This window comes from Xenopus tropicalis, chromosome 7 (genome assembly GCF_000004195.4).
Source record: "Xenopus tropicalis strain Nigerian chromosome 7, UCB_Xtro_10.0, whole genome shotgun sequence".
Classification (NCBI taxonomy): domain Eukaryota; kingdom Metazoa; phylum Chordata; class Amphibia; order Anura; family Pipidae; genus Xenopus; species Xenopus tropicalis.
In genome coordinates, this window is record NC_030683.2 from 2635234 (window position 1) to 2660685 (window position 25452).

General features: G+C 43.5%; 1 protein-coding gene across 5 annotated transcripts; it reads right to left on the reverse strand.

Moving 5' to 3' along the window:
• Window positions 1-338: 338 nt before the first annotated feature.
• Window positions 339-25167, reverse strand: pdcd4 (programmed cell death 4). 5 transcript variants are annotated; one of them, XM_012966333.3, is made up of 13 exons: window positions 25089-25167; window positions 20797-20904; window positions 19349-19609; window positions 17092-17186; window positions 15886-15954; window positions 15647-15760; window positions 10129-10350; window positions 9541-9638; window positions 5712-5829; window positions 5510-5617; window positions 4158-4268; window positions 3272-3411; window positions 339-1005 (listed from the first exon to the last, which is right to left on the reverse strand). In XM_012966333.3, exons 2-13 carry the CDS (start codon window positions 20852-20854, stop codon window positions 945-947), a joined length of 1455 nt encoding a protein of 484 aa, XP_012821787.2. In that variant the 5' UTR covers window positions 20855-20904; window positions 25089-25167; the 3' UTR covers window positions 339-944.
• Between the last annotated feature and the right edge of the window lie 285 nt (window positions 25168-25452).

Genomic DNA, 25452 nt, shown 5'->3' on the forward strand with positions numbered 1-25452 from the left:
AGTGTAGGTATTCCTCCCTTGATCCCAATTCAACAGGAACAGCCCTCCAGTTTGCTCGTTGCCCATAAAGACAGTGTAGGTATTCCTCCCTTGATCCCAATTCAGCAGGAACAGCCCCCCAGTTTGCTCGTTGCCCATAGAGACAGTGTAGGTATTCCTCCCTTGATCCCAATTCAGCAGGAACAGCCCCCCAGTTTGCTCGTTGCCCATAGAGACAGTATAGGTATTCCTCCCTTGATCCCAATTCAGCAGGAACAGCCCCCCCAGTTTGCTCGTAGCCCCTACAAACACTGTATTTGTGTGCCCTGCTGTAAGATACAAACCACTGTGCAACCTGGGAATATTTATTTGTATTTATTTTGCACATTCACACTCCAGCAGAATTTAGATTTTCCAGTTATTTTGTTTCTGTAGAAAAATAGATGTTCCAGCCACCGTATTCTGAACAAAAGATTCATTCCCGCCTTCCCCCTTTATGATTGACGTTTACAAAACAGTTGCGACTGTAGGTCATTTGTATCCACTTTCAAAGACCGGGTATTAAAAAGCAGCAGCCCCGGAGGGGTTCAATCAGATACACACAAGCTGTAGCCTCCTAGCTGCGGTTTAACTACAACTCCCAGCCGGGGGCACATAGGGTACCCTCCCGTGTTATAAAGCTTTGTGTTAATGATCAGTGTGAGAGTCAGAGTGCTGTGCGCAAGTGCAGAGCATGGAATGATTAGACTGTAAGCAAATGGCACTTCAGGGGGGGCAGCTAATACCCAATTCTCCCCTGCTGGGGGGAGCAGCTTGTATCTAAATGCCCACGTCCCTGACCCTGAATCTGTGAGATATCAAAAACTGTTATAGAAAGGCTCCGTATCCATAACATTTACACCTTGTATGTATAAAACCACCATCGAAATCCTTCCTCCTCCTCCTCACAGCGAGACTGCTCCTTGCTAGTAGCTCTCACTTTTCAGACGCCCTCCGTCTCCTTCGCTTACAAAGCGCTTTCTGCCTCTGCAAAGAACAAATCACATTGCAGTCATTTAGTGTTAGGGGTTGTTACCACTTATCTACTGGATAAAGTGTTAAAGGTGAACCAAATGGGAATCCTTTAAAGGACAAGTCAACCCAAAATGTAATTAATTTTTTTTTTTTTTTGCTTAATTTCAAGAAAAGATAATTCTAAGCAACTTTGCAATATACATTCATTACAAACTTGCAATAGTTTTTGAGTTATTTCTATATATAATTGCTCTATCACTTTCTATTTCCTGCCCTGGGGGATCCGGCATATGAAACAGTAACACAAGGCAGCAGCCTGACAGACCTGACTCGCTGGGGGAGACTGACCCCTGAAACAGTGTAACACAAGGCAGCAGCCTGACAGACCTGACTCGCTGGGGGAGACTGACCCCTGAAACAATGTAACACAAGGCAGCAGCCTGACAGACCTGACTCGCTGGGGGAGACTGACCCCTGAAACAGTGTAACACAAGGCAGCAGCCTGACAGACCTGACTCGCTGGGGGAGACTGACCCCTGAAACAATGTAACACAAGGCAGCAGCCTGACAGACCTGACTCGCTGGGGGAGACTGACCCCTGAAACAGTGTAACACAAGGCAGCAGCCTGACAGACCTGACTCGCTGGGGGAGACTGACCCCTGAAACAGTGTAACACAAGGCAGCAGCCTGACAGACCTGACTCGCTGGGGGAGACTGACCCCTGAAACAGTGTAACACAAGGCAGCAGCCTGACAGACCTGACTCGCTGGGGGAGACTGACCCCTGAAACACTGTAACACAAGGCAGCAGCCTGACAGACCTGACTCGCTGGGGGAGACTGACCCCTGAAACACTGTAACACAAGGCAGCAGCCTGACAGACCTGACTCGCTGGGGGAGACTGACCCCTGAAACAGTGTAACACAAGGCAGCAGCCTGACAGACCTTTGCAACATTGCTTATAAAGTAACAACCAGGAGGTCAGCAAATGCTGCTTTCAATAGCAATTACATTTACACAGAACTTTTAAAGCACGGAAAATTTTAAATAAAAATTCATAGTGGAAAGTTGCAGGTATCCCAACACACTGTAGCATATGGGATCTCTGTACCGGTACCGTGTGGCTCTTACACTCATCCACCTAAATTCTTTACTTTCCCTTGATTTCCCCCCTCCTCCCAGTTTTCTGGCAGAATTTCAGACCCAGTCCCCAGTAAAGCCGCTTATCTGCCCATCTGCTCTACACACCGAGTATTAAACATAAATCCCTTCCCACTGCTCATTACACCTCATTAGGAATCCGCTCTACTTCTTTATAGTAAATACTGGTATGATCAGGAATCTGCTGTGTATATGGGATATATCTGGGGGGGGGGGTGTATTCCTAAGGCTCCATATACACAGCGAGCGTGCAAAAGCCCTGATCTTATACACTATGGGGTTTGGAGACATATCGCCAGTAAGGTTACCCAAGGCAAACAATGAGATATTTGCTTTTGTTTTCTAACTTGTTGGTAACCAATTGCTAATTGGTTGCTATGGGCAACATCACCAGTGATACACCCTTCCCTGTTAGACCTGTGTGCAGATAGGAAAATATTGCTCAACTGTAATGTGGAACTTACATGAAATCTATCGCTTACTGGCTAATATTCCCAATAAGGGGTAATTATATCTTAGTTGGGATCAAGTACAGGTACTGTTTTATTATTACAGAGAAAAGGGAATCATTTAACCATGAAATAAACCCAATAGGGCTGTTCTGCCCCCAATAAGGGGTAATTATATCTTAGTTGGGATCAAGTACAGGTACTGTTTTATTATTACAGAGAAAAGGGAATCATTTAACCATGAAATAAACCCAATAGGGCTGTTCTGCCCCCAATAAGGGGTAATTATTCTTAGTTGGGATCAAGTACAGGTACTGTTTTATTATTACAGAGAAAAGGGAATCATTTAACCATTAAATAAACCCAATAGGGCTGTTCTGCCCCAATAAGGGGTAATTATATCTTAGTTGGGATCAAGTACAGGTACTGTTTTATTATTACAGAGAAAAGGGAATCATTTAACCATGAAATAAACCCAATAGGGCTGTTCTGCCCCAATAAGGGGTAATTATATCTTAGTTGGGATCAAGTACAGGTACTGTTTATTATTACAGAGAAAAAGGAAATAGTTTTTAAAAATGTAAATTATTTTTTAAAGGGGTAGTTCACCTTTAAGTTAACCTTAAGTATAGGGATGCACGGAATATACACTTGTATAAGAAAGTCACCTGCAAGGACAGAGGTCTCTTATTTGTTTGGAAATAATTCCAGCTTTAAAGCAATCCTCCACAAATCGCTCCAGTACGGAATACGCCTTGGGCACATCCAAGTTAATGTCAGGAATTTCCTGATATATTCGATCATAGCCCTGAAATATAAAGAAAAAAAACCAATCAATCAGTCTCTGTTAAAGGGGTCATTCACATTTAAATTAATTTCAATAAGATGTAGAGACTGCTATTCTGAAACAATTTGCAGTTTTCTCCACTTTGGAATCTCAGTAGCTAGGGTCTTGTTTTCCTTAGCAACCAAGCAGTTGTTTAAATGAATGTGTGGAGTGTGAATAGAACGGAGCCTAAACAGAGAGATAAGGAAAAAAAAAAAAGAGTAAAAATAATAATAAAATTGTAAGCAGTGGCTTTTTTAGGTGCTGGGGTTTTTAGGTGCCATTTGAAAGCTGGAAAGAATCAGAAGAGGAAGGCAAATACTTAACTAGAAATAATGAAGAACAATTGCAAAGTTGCTTGGAACGGGACTTTAAATTAACTTTTCATTTGTTATAGCAAGGTGATAGAAATGCAGCATGAAATACTGTTGAGAGAGACAGAAAGAAAGAAACATGGGCTGTATTGTAAAAAGGGGGGGGGTGGGGTCCTTGATCAAAAACAATCAGAGCTAGCCTCTGGCAAGTGAAAAAGCAGATATCTAAATTATAGGTAAACTTGCCCTTTTTGATGTTAATATTACATCAACATTTTCTGTAGTTCTATGACAAAGCATAATTCTTGCTAGGAAGCTTTATAGGGGATTAAGGTGCGATAATAATGTCAATTTCACTAGCAGTGACCTTATTTGTGGAGTGTTCACTTTACCATCAGTAGGGGGCAGACTTACCCTTTTCATTTGGTCCAATGTTATAGCGCCCGACTTCAACAAGGCTTCCAGCAAACTAAGCATCATTTTGTATGTGTTGTTACCGTTGGCTTCCAAAACCATCAGCACTGCCTGGCAAAACAATCATGTGTGTTATTACCTGTATAGGTACAACTGGCAATGTCAAGTGTAGCACCCACTGAATTTAACAACATTTCATATAAAAGGGGTCATGCAAAAAGCCTCTACTACCTAAAGTAGCGTTGTTGTGGAAATAAGTGAATATTGTCCATTTATTTGTGTTTGCATGGGGCGGCTGGAACACTCACTGTGCAGTTCAAAGTGGCACAAGAACTATGCCAGGCTGTGCAATGCCACATCACCACTATTGGACTTGGCAGCAATGGGAATGTGCTCTCTGGAATCAGATGGAATAGTCTGGGTTGGGCTGATACCAGGAGAACCTAACCTGCCTGAATGGATAATGTCAATGGTAACATTAAGTGGAGGAGGAGGAATAACGGGCTGGGGCTGTTACCATGGTTTGGGCCCCAGGTACTGGTGAAACCTTAAGGCTACAGGGTACAATGACATTCCTGGTAATTCCCTGCTCCCTACTTTGTGGGACAGTTTGGGGGGCCTTTACCGTTTAAGCACAATAATCCCCCCCATGCACAGAGCCAGATCCATACAGAATGGGTTTGCTGAGATGGGAAGAACCTGACTGAGCCCTGACCCCAACCCAACTGACCCCCTGTGGGATTGAACCCCGACTGTGAGCCTGATCCCCAACATCACTGCCCAACCTCACTAATGCCCTTGTGGCTGAATGGGAGCAACTCCCAGCAACACTGTTCCACCATCTAGTGGGAACCTTCCCAGAAGGGCAGGGGCAGTTATAGCAGCAAGGGGAGGGGGGGCCCAACTGACCCCCTGTGGGATGGAACCCCGACTGTGAGCCTGATCCCCAACATCACTGCCCAACCTCACTAATGCCCTTGTGGCTGAATGGGAGCAACTCCCAGCAACACTGTTCCACCATCTAGTGGGAACCTTCCCAGAAGGGCAGGGGCAGTTATAGCAGCAAGGGGAGGGGCAACCCAACTGACCCCCTGTGGGATGGAACCCCGACTGTGAGCCTGACCCCCAACATCACTGCCCAACCTCACTAATGCCCTTGTGGCTGAATGGGAGCAACTCCCAGCAACACTGTTCCACCATCTAGTGGGAACCTTCCCAGAAGGGCAGGGGCAGTTATAGCAGCAAGGGGAGGGGCAACCCAACTGACCCCCTGTGGAACCCCGACTGAGACTGATCCCCAACATCAGTGCCCAACCTCTCTAATGATAAAAGGATAAAAAGAGAGTCCTTACTTCATAAACGAGTTCATGGTGAAAGTGAGGGACTTCGAGCTCCTGTAGGCACCGCTCCGCTTCCACAACATCCCCAGAGAGCACAAACTCTTTCAGCAGCAAGTCAATCTGTCACACGGGGGGGGGGGGGGAAGAGCTACGTTATAAAACTGTCACACAGAAATGTATTTTAGCTCCAGTTTCACATTAATGAACACTTTACCTCTTTAACCAGCTTATTAACTGGCAGTTGCCCTCCGCCAGTCCCCCAAACGCTGTCTATTCTTCTTCTCCCTCCCTTTGTTATACGCAGTAACACTGCTGCCCGATCTAGCGCCGCACTAGAATAAGAACATGGAATATAGATTATCTATTGCAACAATAAATAGAAGCAAATGCATATGGGGTTCAAAGGTGGGGAAGACACCAGTGAGACATAACAAAAGGGGCAAACAAGAGGGTCTCGGGCCCTTAGCGGGCCTACACTATGGAAGTGATGGAGACACTTACTGATGACAGGTATGTTCTAAAAGGGACCAAAGTCCAGGTCTGGACTGAGCTTTAAATTAGGCCTTGGTATTATCAGTATACAATGCCCCAAAGGGCCTACACCAGTATAATAAGTGGTAACTGTTTATGGTATCTTAGAGCAGACCCTCTGCTATCAGTCCAGACTGGCTTTAGACCCCCACAGGTGTAAAAAAAGACAACCTAAAGGTAAGTGAGATATATTGGGACACTTAATACACGAATATATTAAATAATATAGTGTTGCATGCATGATATATACACACAAAAAGGCGTACAGAACAAGAGATGAATTTTCTTAATTACTCTCATCTCTGCCCTGCAGTTCTAGTAGCGAGCAGCTCATGGTATAAATGCTGTCCATGCAGAATGTCTTTTGGGTGGGCTAGCTTTAGACCTATAGGATTCATGGGGTGGGCTAGCTTTACACCTATAGTACTCATTGGCTGGGTTTAGCTTTACACCTATAGTACTCATTGGCTGGGCTAGCTTTAGACCTATAGGATTCATGGGGGGGCTAGCTTTAGACCTTTAGGATTCATGGGGTGGGCTAGCTTTATACCTATAGTACTCATTGGCTGGGCTAGCTTTAGACCTATAGTACTCATTGGCTGGGCTAGCTTTAGACCTATAGGATTCATGGGGTGGGCTAGCTTTAGACCTATAGGATTCATGGGGTGGGCTAGCTTTAGACCTATAGGATTCATGGGGTGGGCTAGCTTTACACCTATAGTACTCATTGGCTGGGCTAGCTTTAGACCTATAGGATTATAGGATTCATGGGGTGGGCTAGCTTTAGACCTATAGGATTCATGGGGTGAGCTAGCTTTAGACCTATAGGATTATAGGATTCATGGGGTGGGCTAGCTTTAGACCTATAGGATTTATGGGGTGGGCTAGCTTTACACCTATAGTACTCATTGTGTGGGATAGCTTTATACCTATAGGATTCATGGGGTGGGCTAGCTTTAGACCTATAGGATTCATGGGGTGGGTTAGAAATAACCTATGAGATTCTCACAAATAAGGTGGTACTTGTGAATGCTAAACAAGTTGGTTATAAAAGGGTATGACTACTAAAACCATTCTGAATCCTTTTGTGACACTTGTTAATCTGTGTGGCTAAACGCTTCTAGTAAGACTCTGTAATTTTGACTTATATTAAAAGAAGCCTTTTTTTGGCTAAACTACCTTTTCTCTGGGTCTTGTTCTTCAACATAAGGTTTTGGTAAGTAAAACTAGCAACAGAAGCCAATTATCCACTCTTTTATGTGACCTAGCATAAGCCTCAGCCATCTCTCTCCCAGAAACATTCATGGGAATATTTGCTCCTTCTGCTGACCGGGCACATAACATACAGTTTTTGGTTATGGTATCCAGTATTCCAACTGATACCTATCTATCTGCCATATTTGTAAGTCTAATCTGGCAACGCACAGTATCTGCCAATGAGGAAGATGAAGAAGAGGAACTACAGTCTACTTCACTCCTTATGGTTCTGACAGCCCAAGAGTGAAATAACAGCAAGGGGGTCACCGTTGTAGGGTGTCCATCCGATCACGCTGATACAGCATTTATTTGTGCTTATTGTAATACTTTGTATTTATCTATTTTAATACCCGTTTATATTAATGTATTCTACTGTACAGCGCTGCGTACATAAGTAGCGCTTTATAAATAAAGTTATACATACATACATACAGTGGAGGAAATAATGATTTGACCCCTCACTGATTTTGTAAGTTTGTCCAATGACAAAGAAATGAAAAGTCTCAGAACAGTATCATTTCAATGGTAGGTTTAACAGTGGCAGATAGCACATCAAAAGGAAAATGGAAAAAATAACTTTAAATAAAACATAGCAACTGATTTGCATTTCATTGAGTGAAATAAGTTTTTGAACCCTCTAACAAAAAAAGACTTAATACTTAGTGGAAAAGCCCTTGTTTGCAAGCACAGAGGCCAAACGTTTCTTGTAATTGATGAGCAAGTTTGCGCCCATTTTAGGAGGAATGTTGGTCCCACTCCTCTTTGCAGATCATCTCTAAATCCCTAAGGTTTCTGTCTCTGTGCAACTCTGAGCTTGAGCTCCCTCCATAGGTTTTCTATTGGATTAAGGTCCGGAGACTGACTAGGCCACTCCATGACCTTAATGTGCTTCTTCTTGAGCCACTCCTTTGTTGCCTTTGCTGTATGTTTTGGGTCATTGTCGTGCTGGAACACCCATCCACCACCCATTTTCAGTTTCCTGGCAGAGGGAAGGAGGTTGTCGTTCAGGATTTCACGATACATGGCTCCGTCCATTTTCCCGTTAATGCGAATAAGTTGTCCTGTGCCCTTAGCAGAAAAACACCCCCAAAGCAAAATGTTTCCACCCCCATGCTTGACGGTGGGGACGGTGTTTTGGGGGTCATAGGCAGCATTTTTCTTCCTCCAAACACAGCGAGTTGAGTTAATGCCAAAGAGCTCTATTTTGGTCTCATCAGCCCACAGCACCTTCTCCCAGTCACTCACAGAATCATTCAGGTGTTCATTGGCAAACTTCAGACGGGCCTGCACATGTGCCTTCTTGAGCAGGGGGACCTTGCGAGCCCTGCAGGATTTTAATCCATTGCGGTGTAATGTGTTTCCAATGGTTTTCTTGGTGACTGTGGTCCCTGCTAATTTGAGGTCAGTAACTAACTCCTCCCGTGTAGTTCTAGGATGCTTTTTCACCTTTCTCAGAATCATTGACACCCCACGAGGTGAGATCTTGCGTGGAGCCCCAGAGCGAGGTCGATTGATGGTCATTTTGTGCTCCTTCCATTTTCCAACAATCGCACCAACAGTTGTCACCTTCTCTCCCAGCTTCTTGCTAATGGTTTTGTAGCCCATTCCAGCCTTGTGCAGGTCTACAATTTTGTCTCTGACATCCTTGGACAGCTCTTTGGTCTTTCCCATGTTGGAGAGTTTGGAATCTGCTTGATTGATTGATTCTGTGGACAGGTGTCTTTTATACAGGTGACTAGTTAAGACAGGTGTCCTTAATGAGGTTGACTAATTGAGTAGAAGTGTCTAACCACTCTGTGGGAGCCAGAACTCTTAATGGTTGGTAGGGGTTCAAAAACTTATTTCACTCAATGAAATGCAAATCAGTTGCTATGTTTTATTTAAAGTTATTTTTTCCATTTTCCTTTTGATGTGCTATCTGCCACTGTTAAACCTACCATTGAAATGATACTGTTCTGAGACTTTTCATTTCATTGTCATTGGACAAACTTACAAAATCAGTGAGGGGTCAAATAATTATTTCCTCCACTGTACATACAGGGATACAGGGTGTGTTTAGTCAGTTAAAGCATTTTCTTTAATTACCAAATAAACTGTATTATTTCATGTCTTGGCTATGGAAACTTAAATTTGCTAGCTAACAAATACGTTTCATTAATTGGTCGTCGCAGAGATATTTTGCTATGATTGGCTGGCTGAGATACAAACTCCATAGCGGACATTTTCCTGGATGGGTTGCCCAAGGAAAAACTCACCGAGCATGAACGCAGTCCACTGTCCCTCTGTAGCCGTCTAAGTAAGTGGCGCTCAGGATCTCGTCTCCAACAGCTCTGGCAATAAACTGGCCCACCAACTGAAAAGATAACACTGTGAGCAAAGGCAGTGTGCATATAGATATATACAGGCTGGAGTGACGGCACACAGGATTTTCACAAAAGAGTCGCAAGACCAAAAATAGAATAAATCAGAGGTTTATTGAGACCAACGTTTCAGCTCCACACAGGAGCTTTCGTCAGGTAGATAAATAAATTTATGAAAAAGTCCTGTGTGCCCTCTCCCTCCTAAGTGGATATTTGTTATGGCAGAGCACAAGCACTGTTTGCTAATAAAAAAAAGGGAAGGCAGAGCATGAATATTTAGTATGACACAAAAACTTGCAATTTAATGTTATTTTTTTATTGATTTTTCTGTTTTTAGCTTTTTGTTCTGGAGATTTCAGGGCATCAAAGTTGATTCATTTTCTAAGTGAAGATCCCAACAACAAATCTATTTTATGACACTGATGTGCAACCTGTGGATTTGCACCAATAATAGTGAAAATGCCATATCGCACATGAACAAACCTGTGGAGCTTGGGGTGTATCCAAAACCAGTTCCGGCATCTCCTGGAGGAGTTTGTCGAATGAACGTTCTACATCCTCAGTGCTAAGTAGGGTCCCACAGAGATGGGAGAGAAGCTTGGATGTCATTTCCCGGTGGCTGGCTTTCCCTTCCAGAGCGAGGGACACGGCCAACACCGGCAGGCCACATTTCATTTCACCAAGGTTTAAACCTTTTAACATTTCCTGCAGGAAACCAGACATTTAATAGCTTCATATTGCCCCCCAAAAACATGTATTCTAATAATAGTTGACTAGAACACACAGATGGAAGCTTACAGGGAGCAAAAAGTCTGTGACTCAGGCAGTGGGTGGGACTAGAACACCCAGATGGAAGCTTACAGGGAGCGTGGCAGAGGGTCTGTGACTCAGGCAGTGGGTGGGACTAGAACACCCAGATGGAAGCTTACAGGGAGTGGGGCAGAGAGTCTTTCCTGTTCCTTCGCATGGCAGTGGGCAACTATGGGTTAATCCCCTGTCACGTGACCATAATTAACAAGTTCTCAATAAATTTGGCTCCCCGCCCCCAGGCATCCATCTCATTTTCTGTCACTCGAGCTCACCCCTAGTACCGGCAGGATGTCTGAGCTCTACCTGCTGAAGCTCCAGGTCCGGGTATTATAGCCTGTGTGGGGCCTGTGAGGGTTCAATCTGAACCATGGCCGAATTGTGCCTACCATCGCAGTCAGTCGCAAAGCCTTTGGGATATGCGCAATAAGCCGGTGTTTGCATCCAAACTGTAAGTATGAGTATTATGATGCAGGGGTGCAAAAGTGGTGAATATGGTATTAAATTATTACCAAAGAACATTTCATCAGTGTTAATCTGTCGTTAAGACTCAGTATTATTTGTATAGCAAATACTTTCATTTCTATATACACAGTCCGGCAGTTACATTTTATATTGGGACACATGGAGCAAGCTCTTTAATATTATGATCTTTTACCATATATTTATAGGCTGGTTTAGTTTTAACTCCTAAACAGCTTTTTATGGACGCAGTGTTTCACCAATAATTCTTGGCATATGTTCTAAGTCTTTTATTTTCCCTGGGGTATTGCCCTAGTGTTACACTATGGCCTCTTCTTTGGCTATTTTCCCTCTCTTCCTGTTCCTATCTGTACTTTACAGCATATGTAAAACTGCAGGAAGTCTGGTCATTCTATTGAATACAGTATGTGTTTCAACAGTTTTCCCTTTACAGTTCAGAGAGGAGATGTATGGCACATTAATATAATCTGCTGCAGTATATCTTTTTAGGATGCTGTATCATCTGCAGCCCTTCATTAGGGCACTGTTGCGCTCTGTCATTGAGGCGTTTCTTCATTGCCGTACTATAATATAATTATTTATCGATATACAAACATAGTGATAATTCATTGCTATTTGGTAACTTTTTGTCTAGTGCTCATATTATACTATATAATTTCGCTATAGGACTATCTGGAGTTATCCAGTACATTCTGTGTGTCTGCATTAACATTTTAGTATGTTGAATTAATAATCTCTCTACAGCAGGCTTGGCCCTGGTCTCACCAAACCCAAACTAAGTATATCATTCCTTATATGTATCTCGCAAGGCTCAGTCCTATAGTGCCGCAAAGGTAACCCTAAGGCAAAAAGGTGGTGAGTATGTTTACAAGAAGGTTGTCACACTCTTTAGTGTCCGCCTTGTTATGGTACAACTGTATTGCCGGATCTGCCTGTATTGGCTGCAACTGAATATTGTCATATCAGCTTCTATGTTTTTATTTGCAGGAAGAAATGATTCTACTATTGCCTTCTGCAACTACATGGTGGTCTCTCTCCTGGGGAATGTTGTCGTTAGTATTGGGCTTCCATCACTAACATTACTTGGCTACCGCTGTAGCTATTAACACTATTGAAGTTGCCCTATGGAGTAACCACTCTAGTTAGGGGGGGGTTCAGTGGCCAGTATGTGGGTTTAGCTCTCTCTGGTTTTCCCTCCCTAGAATTTTTCTATCTTTTGTACATCCCATAGTTGCCCACTGCCATGCGAAGGAACAGGAAAGGAGAAAATCAAATCCAACTTACCGAGATTTTCTTTTCCTGGACTGTAGCATGGCAGTGGGCATGCTTCCCGACCCTTTTGGGGAGAGCTCTCGGATTACATTCAATGAGATGGATGCCTGGGGGCGGGGAGCCAAATTTATTGAGAACTTGTTAATTATGGTCACGTGACAGGGGATTAACCCATAGTTGCCCACTGCCATGCTACAGTCCAGGAAAAGAAAATCTCGGTAAGTTGGATTTGATTTTCTCCTGTGACTCAGGCAGTGGGTGGGACTGAACACTGATGGCATTACTGGGAAAGGGCAGGGAGTCTTACAGCTGGTGAGACTAGAAAAAAAAAGTGATGCCAGCCTATAGAAGCAGGGGCAGGGTCGGCTGTAAGGCATGCAGTAGGACTGTAGGGCTGGGGGCTATGGCAACACTTTAAAAAAAAAAAAAACAGTTCAGTGTAAAAATAAAACTGGGTAAAATAGACAGACTGCGCAAAATAAAAAAGGTTTTCAATATAGTTAGGCAAAAATGTAATCTATAAAGGCTGGAGTTAGAGGATGTCTAAGATAATAGCCAGAACACTACTTCCTCCTTTACAGCTCTCTAAACCGTTAGCAGTCAGTAACCAGTGACTTGAGGGGGGCCATATGGGACATAACAGTCAGTTAGTTTGCATTAGAAAGAGAACTGCGTGCTCACAAACCAACTGACAGATGTCCCATGTGGTGTCCCCTCAAGTCACTGACTAACTAAGAGGTTAGAGACCTGAAACCAGGAGGTAGTGTTCTGGCTATTATGTTAGACATCTGCCCAGTCCAGCCTTTATAGATGTCATATTTGCCTAACTATATTACAAATATTTTTTATTTTGTGCAGTCTATTTCATTTTTACACGGAACTGTTGCTTTAATGGCAACACACAACATTAGGGGTGAGGAATGTAACTTTTAAACCTCAAGAGAACCCTATTCTCTAAACAGCCCAGAGCCCTGTCTAACTACTACAACTCCCATCCTTACACACCCCCTCCGGCTTCTGTTATTGCCCGACTACATGGCTACAGGCGCCTGACTAAGGCTCAGGTTACTTCTCCTCAATAGAAGAACATGATCGGCTCCAGTGGAGGTGGAGAATCCGAGGACAACTTTGGTGTGAATGTTACAGAAGGCTGTGGAGATAAGTCAGCTACATATAATGATTAATAGGAGCAAATACACTGGGGTAATTATAGTGAGTGTATGTATAGCACTGGCAGAGGTATGGCCGGTATGTGCCCCTGTGTATGAAGTAAAGGGAATAAAATCTCCCACAATAACATTGGGCCAATGGCTTTTACTGAATCTACTGAACCCGGAGTGGAGCGGCAAAGAATTTGGCCCAGGGGTCACGAGCGCATATCCAGAACACAAATGGCATGAAAATCCAGAATCAGAAGATTCACTTGTGTTTCTTAGGGGCAGGGCCAGTAAATGAAAAGCTCTAGTCTCAGATTATGGTTTAGTTAAAAGGACATCATTGGCCAATGCAGTGGAAAAAACCCAACAATTTATAAATCTATTTGGTTTAAATGCTCAGACTGGTCCTCCATGCCAAGTTTATATCTAGATTTCCAATGCATAAAAAATTCCCCATAATAACGGACCCCTGCTAACAAAACAGTCACATCAAAGGGTGAAGGGAGGAGTAGTATATCGGTAAGCTAATTATCCACTTCCCAAGGATCAAACACAGATTTGATTTAATTTCCCTGCTTAGCACAAGAAATAAACAATAGGCAAGAAATACATTAAAGAAGAACTAAACCCTAAAAATGAATATGGCTAAAAATGTCATATTCCATGTACTTAACTTACTACACCAGCCTAAAGGTTCAGCAGCTCAGTAGCAACAATGATTCAGGTCTTTACACTTGTCCCATCTTGGAAAGTGTCTGTGACACTGAACGTGCTCTGTGGGCTCTGATTGGCTGTGAGAAGCTAAGCTTAGGGGTCATCGCAAATTATCAAGCAGAAAATGGAGGCTTAAATGTCATATAAGCTGATGCTACAGGGCTGATTACTACATCCTGATGCTAATTGCAGCTGCCACGTAGTAATTACCTGCGTTCATTACTAATCAGCCCTATATTGTGACATTTATATTATGTATTTACAGTATACAGTGAGTCCCTAAGTGCAGGTAAGTGACTGCAGCCCTGAGAATGTGTTGGGAATCAGCAGGAAAAAAAAAAAAAAAAAAAGATGGGGGGCTACTGGGGCCACAGACCTTCCCTGCTACAGGGCCGTGGGGGTCTTGGACTGGTACAGAAGCTCAAAACATGATGTCGAATGTTTCTGGCTTACTGCTTTAATTGAACTTTAAGTTAACTTAAAACGGCCAATTCTAAGCAACTTTTCAATTGGTCTTCATTATTTTTTTTTTTTATAGTTTTGATTTGATTATATGCCTCCTTCTAATTCTTTGCAGCTTTCAAATGGGGGTCACTGACCCCAGCAGCCAAAAACTATTGCTCTGTGAGGCTCAACTTTTATTAATTACTTATTATTATTTATTAAGTCATCTCTTATTAATATACCAGCTTCTCGTTAAAATCACTCCCTGGTTGCTAAGGTAATTTAAACTCTAGCAACCAGATAACTGCTGAAACTCCAAACTGGGAGCTGTCAAACAAAAACAGAAATAATTAAAAACTTACAACTAATAAAAAATGAAGACCAATTGCAACTTGTCTCAGAATACTACTCTCTATATTATACTAAAGGTTAACTCAAAGGTGAACAACCACTTTAAGCACAAGCCCTAGGGGTAAAATGACCCATAAAGTCCTTTGCAATTAGACCTTTAGCCACTAATGTCAAAATCTCTCTGAACTTTGTAGAACTGTCTTAAGTCTACTTCTAAACATGGTATTTATTCCTTCAAAAAATTCTATATCCTCTGGGACAGAGGCTGTAATTCCCTCTGTCAGTTAGCTCCACATGGGATGGGATAACATTTCTAGAAATATGGAAGCCTTAGCTGTCGAGCTATGGAATGGGACGTCACTCTGATGAATGAGCTGCTTGCTGGGTGCTGCATAACTGAAATCGGAGGAGGAATATGTAATTTGCTACCAAATATTGGTATCTTATTCATTTAAAAGTCAGGGCTCTGTTCGGGGCAGAGGTTGTTCATGGGGGGGTTGGAATTTATTGGGCTGCACAAACAGCTGCGCTAGCCAGGCCCACAACAGTTAATACAGACACATGAACAATATTGAACGTAGTTTTTAAATGACCTAGCATTGAAGATCACTATATTTCCTTGCCCTTGCTATGGATCTCACATTAATGGCTACTTCAGCAGATGTCGGAAGCCAGTGTGCCTGGCTCACTAAACAAATTGTATATACGACACATCCAAACCGGATACCCACTTAATTCAGATTATGCATTAAGAAGGTTACTATGGAACGTACTGCAACTTCATTTGCATCCCCATGTTCAAAATATTCCTGCACAATTGGGGTGACCGATTTCTCAAAGGACTTTTCATCCAGAGGAAGGACAGTTGTCTCATAGACGCAGCTCTCCTGTAGAAGATCAAGAAAAGAATATATGAATATCTACGAATAGCTTAGAAATATATTTATATATCTATATGTTTCATGGCAAACATTTTTAGCAATGTATAAATAGTAGAGAAAGTGATCAGCACCTGGTCACTCCCTTTGATGCTCCCACAGCAGGCGCGTGGCTGCCAAGGACGCAGCAGGAATTCAGCCTTCTGGAATAGGCAGGTGTTGGAAACACAAAGACACAAGTGTGCAGACAGAAACCCATTCACACTGGGAGTTCACAGCAAGAAACTTCCCACATCATTGGGGCTACTCCCTAACATATACTTACAGAGAGTTGGGGCTCTCAAGTAGAAAATAATGGGTAACCCTCATAACAGGTATAGCTTTACAGTATGAAAAACAGTGAGTGCTGTTTCAGGATACTTTGAGCTTTCATTTAAAGCAGCAGAGGTGGTTTTTCAGGGTGAGGGAAGTGAGGTTGGGGAATGCCCTGCCGGGGGATGTTGGGTAGGGAGGTTCCATACGATGAGGGCAGTGAGGTTGGGGAATGCCCTGCAGGGGATATTTTTTATGTGAGTGGATAGATAGGTCAGTGTGGGTCTGTATGCGAGTGGATAGATAGGTCAGTGTGGGTCTGTATGTGAGTGGATAGGTCAGTATGGGTCTGTATGTGAGTGGATAGATAGGTCAGTATGGGTCTGTATGTGAGTGGATAGGTCAGTGTGGGTCAGTATGTGAGTGGATAGATAGGTCAGTGTGGGTCAGTATGTGAGTGGATAGATAGGTCAGTGTGGGTCTGTGAGTGGATAGGTCAGTGTGGGTCAGTATGTGAGTGGATAGATAGGTCAGTGTGGGTCTGTGAGTGGATAGGTCAGTGTGGGTCAGTATGTGAGTGGATAGATAGGTCAGTGTGGGTCTGTATGTGAGTGGATAGATAGGTCAGTGTGGGTCTGTATGTGAATAGATAGGTCAGTATGGGTCTGTATGTGAGTGGATAGATAGATCAGTATGGGTTTATGTGTGGGTGCTGGGCTCACTAGGAAGGGTTGAACTTGCTGACTCTGGTCTGTTTTCAACCCAACTTAGCAATGTAACTGTGTAAGGATAAGGCTGATGCCACACTGGGATGATTCTGGCCAGGCAGAGAATCGGCCCCTACTCTGACATGAGCCTGCCTCCCCTGCACACGGTCCCACAGCTTGAGCCCAGGCACACGCAGCAGATATCGGCGCGGAAACACGAGAGTTTCAATCTCAGACCCGATATTCGCTATGGGTGGATTCTCTGCATCCGTTTGTCCAGCCCCGTGTGGCATCAACACTGCAAGGATTGGCCAAACCTACCTGGTCCTCATCATAATTTGGATCTTTGATATCAACAACTTCTTCGTCATAAATTTGCCCGGGTGTCCCCCACACTCCTTTACCCCCAGCTCCTCCTGTAGGTAAAAACAAAAGACAAATCTTTATGCTCCATATACAAGCTCAGAAAATCTGTGCATATAAGAATACAAACCAGCAATGGAAACAAAAAAAAGACACAAAGGGAATAATCTCTGAGTTTATTTAGTTTATACAGAGCCGACAAAGGGAAGAGAATGTGGGAATTCACCTTCCACTACCAGATGTTCCTGGTTTGTCAGTTAAGTTCCAAAGTACCAGATGGGAGGGGGTCCGACGTGTGGGAGGGGGTGTCGGGACACAGAACAAGTTGTAGTCTGGGTGATTCTGGGGCTTAGCCAAAAAGGTCACCATTATTAAAGAGGTTGTTACCCTTTAAATTAATTTTTACTATGACAGACAATTTTGCAATTGGGTTTCTTTTTAATTTTTTGTGGTTATTTAGCTTTCTGTTCAGCAGCTCTCCAGTGTGAGGTTTAACTATCTGGTTGCTAGGGCCTCGTTCACTTAAGCAACCAGGCAGTGGTTTGAATGAGAGACTGGAATATGAATAAGAGAGTGCCTGAATATAAAGATGAGGAAAAACAGTAATAGCAATAATAAAACTGTAAGCCCGCAGAGGCAAGTGGCAGAACAGAAAGGCAAATCATTCAAAAAAGTTGAAAAATAAATACTGAAGACCAAATGCAACACTGCTACTAACACATACTAAAAGTTCTCTTAAAGCTAAACTAAACCTTTTAACTGGAACAATGGGGGTACCAGGCATGGTATCATTGTACAGAAAGTTTGGGACCTGGGTGTTTTCCAGATAACAGAGTACTATGCCTTATTCTTACAAAAATATGAAAAATTAAAAAAAACAAACTTTTTTTCAACCAACCAGATTAATCCTGGCTCTAGTATCAAGAAATATTACAAAGAATAAATATATAGTCAAAAATGAAAAATTGTATACATTGGGCAATAGGGAAAATGGCAATGGCAGGTTTCCGGATAATAGATTTATTAGACCAATACAGCACAATATAGTGAAACAGAATGAGGAGAAATAAAACAAGTAAAACCCAATGTGATTAATAACCAGGACATGAGGAAATGTAGAGACTCTAACTAAAATACAATCTCAGACATGGCCATGAAATTGTAGCATTAAAGTCCTAAAAATAACAAATTATACAATGTTCTGACCATTAAAGGGGATGTAAACCCTACCATAACACTGCCCCACAGCGCCCCCTAGTTTTGCCATAGAAGTGGCCGAAAAACTTAATTATAGATGCAAGAAAATTCACTAATAAGAATTTTACTGATCAAAAACTTCATTATAAATGCACACGAATTGAGTCAGGCCCCTTGCTGGTACCTTACATATAGAGATAATGATGGCATTTTTCCCGTCATTATATGGCACAGGAATCAGACATGGGGATAAAGGGACAGACTTGTTCAGTGCTGGGAAACTGTGCTTATTGCTCCCAACTCCAATTGCAGGAACAGAGAACAGGGAGCCGGATTTACTCACATCAGCTGGGATTCTCATTGGGGGATTGTTTTGCATTTCAATGCTGCCGCAGGCACTGGAAAGCCTAAAAAGTTTTATTGTACAATATTGCTTTAAGAATACAACTCTTATGTTGCTGGACTACAGCTCCCAGCATGCCTCACCCTTCATTATATGTTACATTATCCTGGGATTTGTAGTCCAGCAACTGAGTAAAGTTTGGTTGAGCCGCACTACGCAGCAGGGTTTATATCCCCTTTAATAATTGCCAGGCAACAATCGAACGAATATCCCACAAATCTAGAATATCGTACAACTGGCGCATGTATAGCCAGCTTACAGTCATCTCACATCACTAGTGTACAGTGCTTGTACCGCAACATTATCTGTAGCCTATCAGAGCCTTGCACCGCACCCACTCCAGCACAAAGGCTCTCTTCCTAGTGTAGAAACAGAAGGGAATCCAAGAACAGCACCGGCAGGTCCGTACAACTGTAGGCAAGCAAGGAGTCAACTTAAGAAAAAAATAAAAACCACAGAATAAGACCGGTTGCCTGTAAAGAAAGACGTAGGAAGTGTCATTGTTGTTTATGTTGCATAGAACTGCCAGTCCCTTACTGGTTTATTTTTGTACATATAAAATAAATAAAACTGTAATAAAATTAGAATGACAAAGAAAGAAATTGATCTTCCAACCTTTTTTTGGCAGGCCTCTTCCTTTTCCAGTTCGGGATTTTCTATCCATAAGTTTTGCCTTTGGACTCGTGGGCAGAACTCCCCGCGCGCTTTCCCCATTGTCACTGACGGAGTCGCCTCTCCCAGAGTCCCGGGAGGAATTTTTCCTCAGGCGGCGCTTTGCTTTGGCGTGAAGTCTGGCTTCAGTAAGAGAAGATTCTGCCACATTTCCATTTTCTTCATATTTGATTTGCTCTGCTCCACTTAGTTCAGAATCAGACTCTATTAAAGAATAAAAGGGTTTTGTGCTGTTATACAATAATTATTATTTTAGTGCCCTAAGCCAGCAAACAGTGGAGTTCATAGTGTTTTCCCTTACGTAGCCAGTATGAACGGGCCAGACTCATTGTCATGAATCTGCACTGCAAGCAAAGCCTATTGTATATATGCCTCCCAAAACTAACAGCATACACCAACTATCGCTATTCAGCTTAAGGTACACAAATCCATCAGTATGCCTGCCCACTGACTTTACATCCAACGATATGCATAGCCGGCACAACTACCGGTGCACCCAGAGCCAACAGTATGTGTAATATGTATGCCCAGGGTACCCAGAGCCATCAATTTGCCCATTTACCTTATTCAAATGCAGTAGTATGCATGGTAAATGCACCCCAATCCAACAATATGCATAGCCAACATACCTAGCAGTGTACCCAGAGCCAATAGTATGTGTAATATATATGCCCAGGGTACCCAGAGCCATCAATTTGCCCATTTACCTGGTCTAAATGCAGTAGTATGTATGGTAAATGCACCCCAATCCAACAATATGCATAGCTGGCATACCTACCAGTGCACCCAGAGCCAACAATGTGTGTAGTATATATGCCCATGGTACCCAGAGCCAACAGTATGTGTAGTATATCTGCCCAGGGTACCCAGAGCCATCAATATGCCCATTTACCTGGTCTAAATGCAGTAGTATGTATGGTAAATGCACCCCCATGCAACAATATGAATGGCTAGCTGAGCTGCCAGTGCACCCAGGACCAATGGAATGCAAGCTAGTGCAGCCTGCCTCACCAATATTCAGACTAGTGTAACCAATTCTATCAGGACACATTCTCGGTGTACCCAGATCTATTCCCAAGTTTAGCCACAGCAAACGTTATGCTTGCCCACAGGCCAAAGCCAGTACTATGCATGCAAACAGTGCTAATTTCCCTTGCTGAGGGGTGGTGAATTGCCTATATAAAAGCCTGTCTGTAAACAAAGCAGCTTAAAACAGAAAATAAAACATAGAGGCCTCACCTAACAACTATAATTTCAAAATGGTGTTGGAAGCCAATGCAACCATGAAGGAATTAGTTCTGATCAGCCAGCCACCAAGAATCTGGTTAGGACTCCAGAATAAACATTACACTGAACTTCCCCTTTAATGGGCTAATTGTGTAAATACTTACCTACATTCGCTACATTAGCTACATTAGCATTTATGTCACTTGGTGTCTCTATTTCCATTGTGTTTGATACACCTGTGGGATATAAATGTGCTCTCCTCGAGATTCAGCCTAGAGAGGAGGGAAGAAGAGAAAAAATGTTACAATGAGGTGAAAGGTCCCATAAATTTATACAAACAAGGATTCTTACACGTACAGGAATACTGTAAAGCATTTAGCCAGTGAGAACCTCCCCAGTCTTGTAGGCAATAATGAATAATATACGGTGCTGGTTGCACTTCAGGCTAACAATTATTATCTTTAAAAATAGCCCCTTTATTGGAGCTCCCAATAGATCCTCTCAGGTCCCTGTCTGTGTCCCTGCCAGAAGCACAGTAAAAGGGGGGATAGCCAATCACAGTCCTGAAGTCACACAAAGACAGGTTTCAGTTTCCTATCAGGTCAGTCTAGCTGTGGATTGGTTCCTGTTCTACAGTGCAGTGTGCTGAGTGCCGCCGGCCCCCCTGCACAGCTTGAGTTTATTCCAAGTGGGCACTTATAGTTCAGCAGGGGGGCTGGACAAAACATGTGCTACACCAATCTATTTAGGCCAACTCCTGGGATGCTCCATGTTTTTAAGCTTTATCCTATTCCTATGACTAATTGGCAGCAGGGAAGAACATGTTTGTTTGAAGCTGAGCCCATTTATGTTACCCCCGGTGTAAGCCCCCGTTTGGGCAAAAAAACATTACTCATTGGATGGGCAGCCATTCAAGCTGGAAAAAAGGCACAGGTTGCATAGCACAAAAGCTCTGTAGATTCCCATTGTATTGTACAGAGCTTGTCTGTTACCTGCTATGTACCCTGTGCCTTTTCTACCTTTTTTCCAACTTTAATGACTGCCCCCATGGTTACACAGCAGCTTTGTTTATTTAAACTATAGTAGTGTTTCTGAACAGCGTCGGATTTCTGCTGGGGGCCATAGGCAGTCAGGGGGCCTGAGGAGATAAATGTCATTTTTATTTCAGCCAAGACCTGCTTGCGTGTTGATTTACGGGTAACTGCGAGAGCTTATCCTGACAGCAGACTAAAGAGGGCCACACGTGTATCATAACTACACATCTGTAAAATTAAACTGTTAGAGTTCAGCGCTGACAGCTCCCTGCCCTGGGACAACTGTATTTTGAACAAACTTGGCCCTTGGGAGTTTCTTTAAAGCTGCAAGATGAAAAAAACAGACTCCCAAAGCACCATATATAATAAAGGGGAGGTTCAACTTTAAGATAACTTATTATATTATAGAATGGCCAATTCCATGCAACTTTTCAATTGGTCTTTATTATTAATTTGTTATAGTTTTTTTAATTATTTGTTGCCTTATTCTTCCAACTCTTTGCAAATTTCAAATGGGGGTCACTGACCCCGGAAGCCAAAAACTATTGCTCTGTGAGGCTCCAGTTTTACTGTTACTTGTTGTAACTTTCTTTGCTATTCAGCCCCTCCCCTATTCATATATCAGCCTCTCTTCCAAACCACTTCCTGGCTGCTAAGGTAACTTGGACCCTAGCAACCAAATAGCTGCTGAAACTCCAAACTAGAGAGCTGCTGAACTGAAAATGTCAAAAAAACCTACAAATAAAAAATGAAGACCAATTGCAAATTGTCTCAGAATATCACTCTCTACATCATACTAAAAGTTAACTCAAAGGTGGACATCCCCTTGAAGCTGTTGCTGGACATGGGGGCACCCCATGGGTTCCCAGTTTATCTTTTTAAGAAAATCCATCATTTTGAACGTTCATGTATCATAACTTACACTTATGTAAACAACAGGCAAAGTGCAAAGGAACAATCAGGTATTTGTTGTATTATTTTTGCTGCTGTGACAAACACAAAGGAAACAGAACAGAGCCGCAATCACACAATGCAGTTATATATCCCTTTCTCTGCCGCTCACTGCATCAAACCAACAACACTACATTACTTTAGCCCATGCTAGAGCGGCTACACACCAGCGCCAACGTATCACAAGTATCTGTACAATGAGTGATGCACAACAGAGACACGGCTGAACTATTTCACACACAATATAAAAGGAAGGAAGGAACACGCAGTGTAAAGGCAAAGTACTCCAGCAAAACATCTATTTAAAGGGACACTGCCATGATATTTATGGGGCACTTTTTATTTTCAAATGACACTGTTACACAGCAAATAATTCCCTCTGCCATTTAAACTTTTATTCTTGTACCAACAAATGTATTTGTAGCTGTAATATTGGTGTGTAGGCGCCATCTCAGTGCCTTGTGCCTGAGTCTGAGCTTTCAGCCAGCGCTACACATTAGAACTGCTTTCAGCTAACCTATTGTTTCTCCTACTCCCATGTAACTGGAGGAGTCCCAAGCCGGACTTGGATTTCTTACTATTGAGTGCTATTCTGATACCTACTGGGAGCTGCTATCTTGCTCCCTTCCCATTGTTCTGCTGATCGGCTGCTGGGGGATATCACTCCAACTTGCAGCGCAGCAGTAAAGTGTGCCTGAGTCTGAGCTTTCAGCAGGAGCCAGCGCTACACATTAGAACTGCTTTCAGCTAACCTATTGTTTCTCCTACTCCCATGTAACTGGAGGAGTCCCAAGCCGGACTTGGATTTCTTACTATTGAGTGCTATTCTGATACCTACTGGGAGCTGCTATCTTGCTCCCCTCCCATTGTTCTGCTGATCGGCTGCTGGGGGTGAGGGGGGGGGATATCACTCCAACTTGCTGCGCAGCAGTAAAGTGTGCCTGAAGTTTATCAGAGCACAGGTCACATGGCTGTGGCACTCTGGGAAATTAAGAATATGGCTAGCCCCATGGGAAAAACAGATTACAATGCAGGATTCTGCTGGAGAAGCTCTATTAACTGATGGGTTTTGTAACAAACATGTCTTCCCAAGACAATATTCCTTTTAAACACGAGCCAGTGATCTGGACGATGCTACTGACACAGCATGTTTGCAGCAGGAAATGAATGCTAAGTTTATAAAACACTTAGATCTCAAAATCTATGAGCAAACCTTAATAAAACACAAGCTAAAGAAAGATGAAACAACCGGTGCAATTTGGGTGAATGTTTATAACAATATAACAATGTTGTGCCTGTTAAAGGCTTGCAACTGCCCATTCCCTCACATACAGAGGATGCAGCGGTGGGACGGGCCCCTAGGGCTAGGGCTGCCGCCTGGACAGTAATTAGTGGCTTGCCAGTACAAGCAATACTATTTGCCCATGGTATTAATCTATTAATTAGATTTACATACAGGAAGGCTGGTATTTATGTTTTTAAGAACAGGTGGCAGTCACTCTCACAGCAATTCTATACAGAGTGCCAAGTGGTATAGCAGGAGGCAATGGCACTCCGGTAGCCCAGTTGCACCCTAAGGAGACACGGCACCCTCCTAGCCCCATGACTTGTAGAATAAACCGCACCCCCCCCCCAAAAAAATTAGGATTGGTCCTTAATGTTACGTAACATGCAGGAGACCCCCAGGAACCCCCAAATCCACTGCCACATACAATGACACACCCCCAGCCCCTCCCCCACCATGCACAGAGTATGACTCTCCCCTCCTTACCCAATGGAGAAAGGACAATCTGCACCCCCCCCCCCCCTGCACCCCCAACAGCAGGACAATCACCCTAATTCCCCACATATAGGACACACCCCTAACTACATGCCACACCCCTTACCCTGCCCAACAAGCCCTACAAATAGAATGGAAACGCCCCCTTACCCCTATAGGTGGGACAGGCCACACCCCCTCCAAAAGATAGGCCTCTCCACCGCCCTCATACAGGGCACAAACCCCAACTCCGACAGGACGGGGCAATTAACCGACCCCCCCCAACACTATATTTAACCCTTACTCCCCGCATACAGGGGGCAGGACACGCCCCCCCAACACTATATTTAACCCTTACTCCCCGCATACAGGGGGCAGGACACGTCCCCCCAGGACCCAAACTTTTAAAAGAGAAGATACGTTTCTGTTGCGCTTTATAATTACAAGTTAATAATAATAATGTCCCGCTCCTACACACACAGGACACGCCCCCCCCAAACAAACACAAGCCGGACCCCGTCTCCCACAAGCAGTAAACATGACACTAATCGCTACACCGCGCACACACGGGAGCCGCCAAGCCTCCCCAGAGACATTACACGCCTGACATTACCCCGGGCCGCAGATGTAACACACAGGTCTCTCTCCCTTCCGCCTGCGTGCTCTTCTGTGGCTGTTTATGTTTTGATCCCTCCGCCCTCCCGTACCTCACCTCAGCGCGTCTGCCCAGTAACACCGTCACATGTGCGGCGGGCGTGGCTTTTTTGCATTGGCAGGAGATGTAAGGTGTGCGGGACGAACACCAATAAGAACCTTGGAGGGCGGGGCATGCGGCTGTAGGAGGAGGGGCGAAATAATCTATGCGCACGTCAGGGGCTAGGGCGGGATATTTGTCTGAGGCGAGGAAAGTGGGAGCGGCCATTTTGTGTTATTGGGTTTAGGGGCGAGTCCTGTGTGTCGGATTCATTCTCAGCCTCAGCCTTATATACTATATTATCCTCACTGGGGAGTCTCTTCCCGCTACATGTTATTTACTGGCTCCCAGCCGGGCTTCGCGTTCAGCAGTGTCTGGTAAT

What these genes read in the sequence shown, in the direction of transcription:
- pdcd4 (XM_012966333.3), bottom strand. Translation starts at nt 20,854, where the DNA reads ATGGAAATAGAGACACCAAGTGACATAAATGCTAATGTAGCTAATGTA. An exon ending in AGCTAATGTAGCGAATGTAG is followed by an intron (nt 19,610 to 20,796) that starts GTAAGTATTTAC and finishes ATTCTTTAATAG; the next exon opens with AGTCTGATTCTGAACTAAGT. An exon ending in TTAATAAGCTGGTTAAAGAG is followed by an intron (nt 5,618 to 5,711) that starts GTAAAGTGTTCA and finishes CCCGTGTGACAG; the next exon opens with ATTGACTTGCTGCTGAAAGA.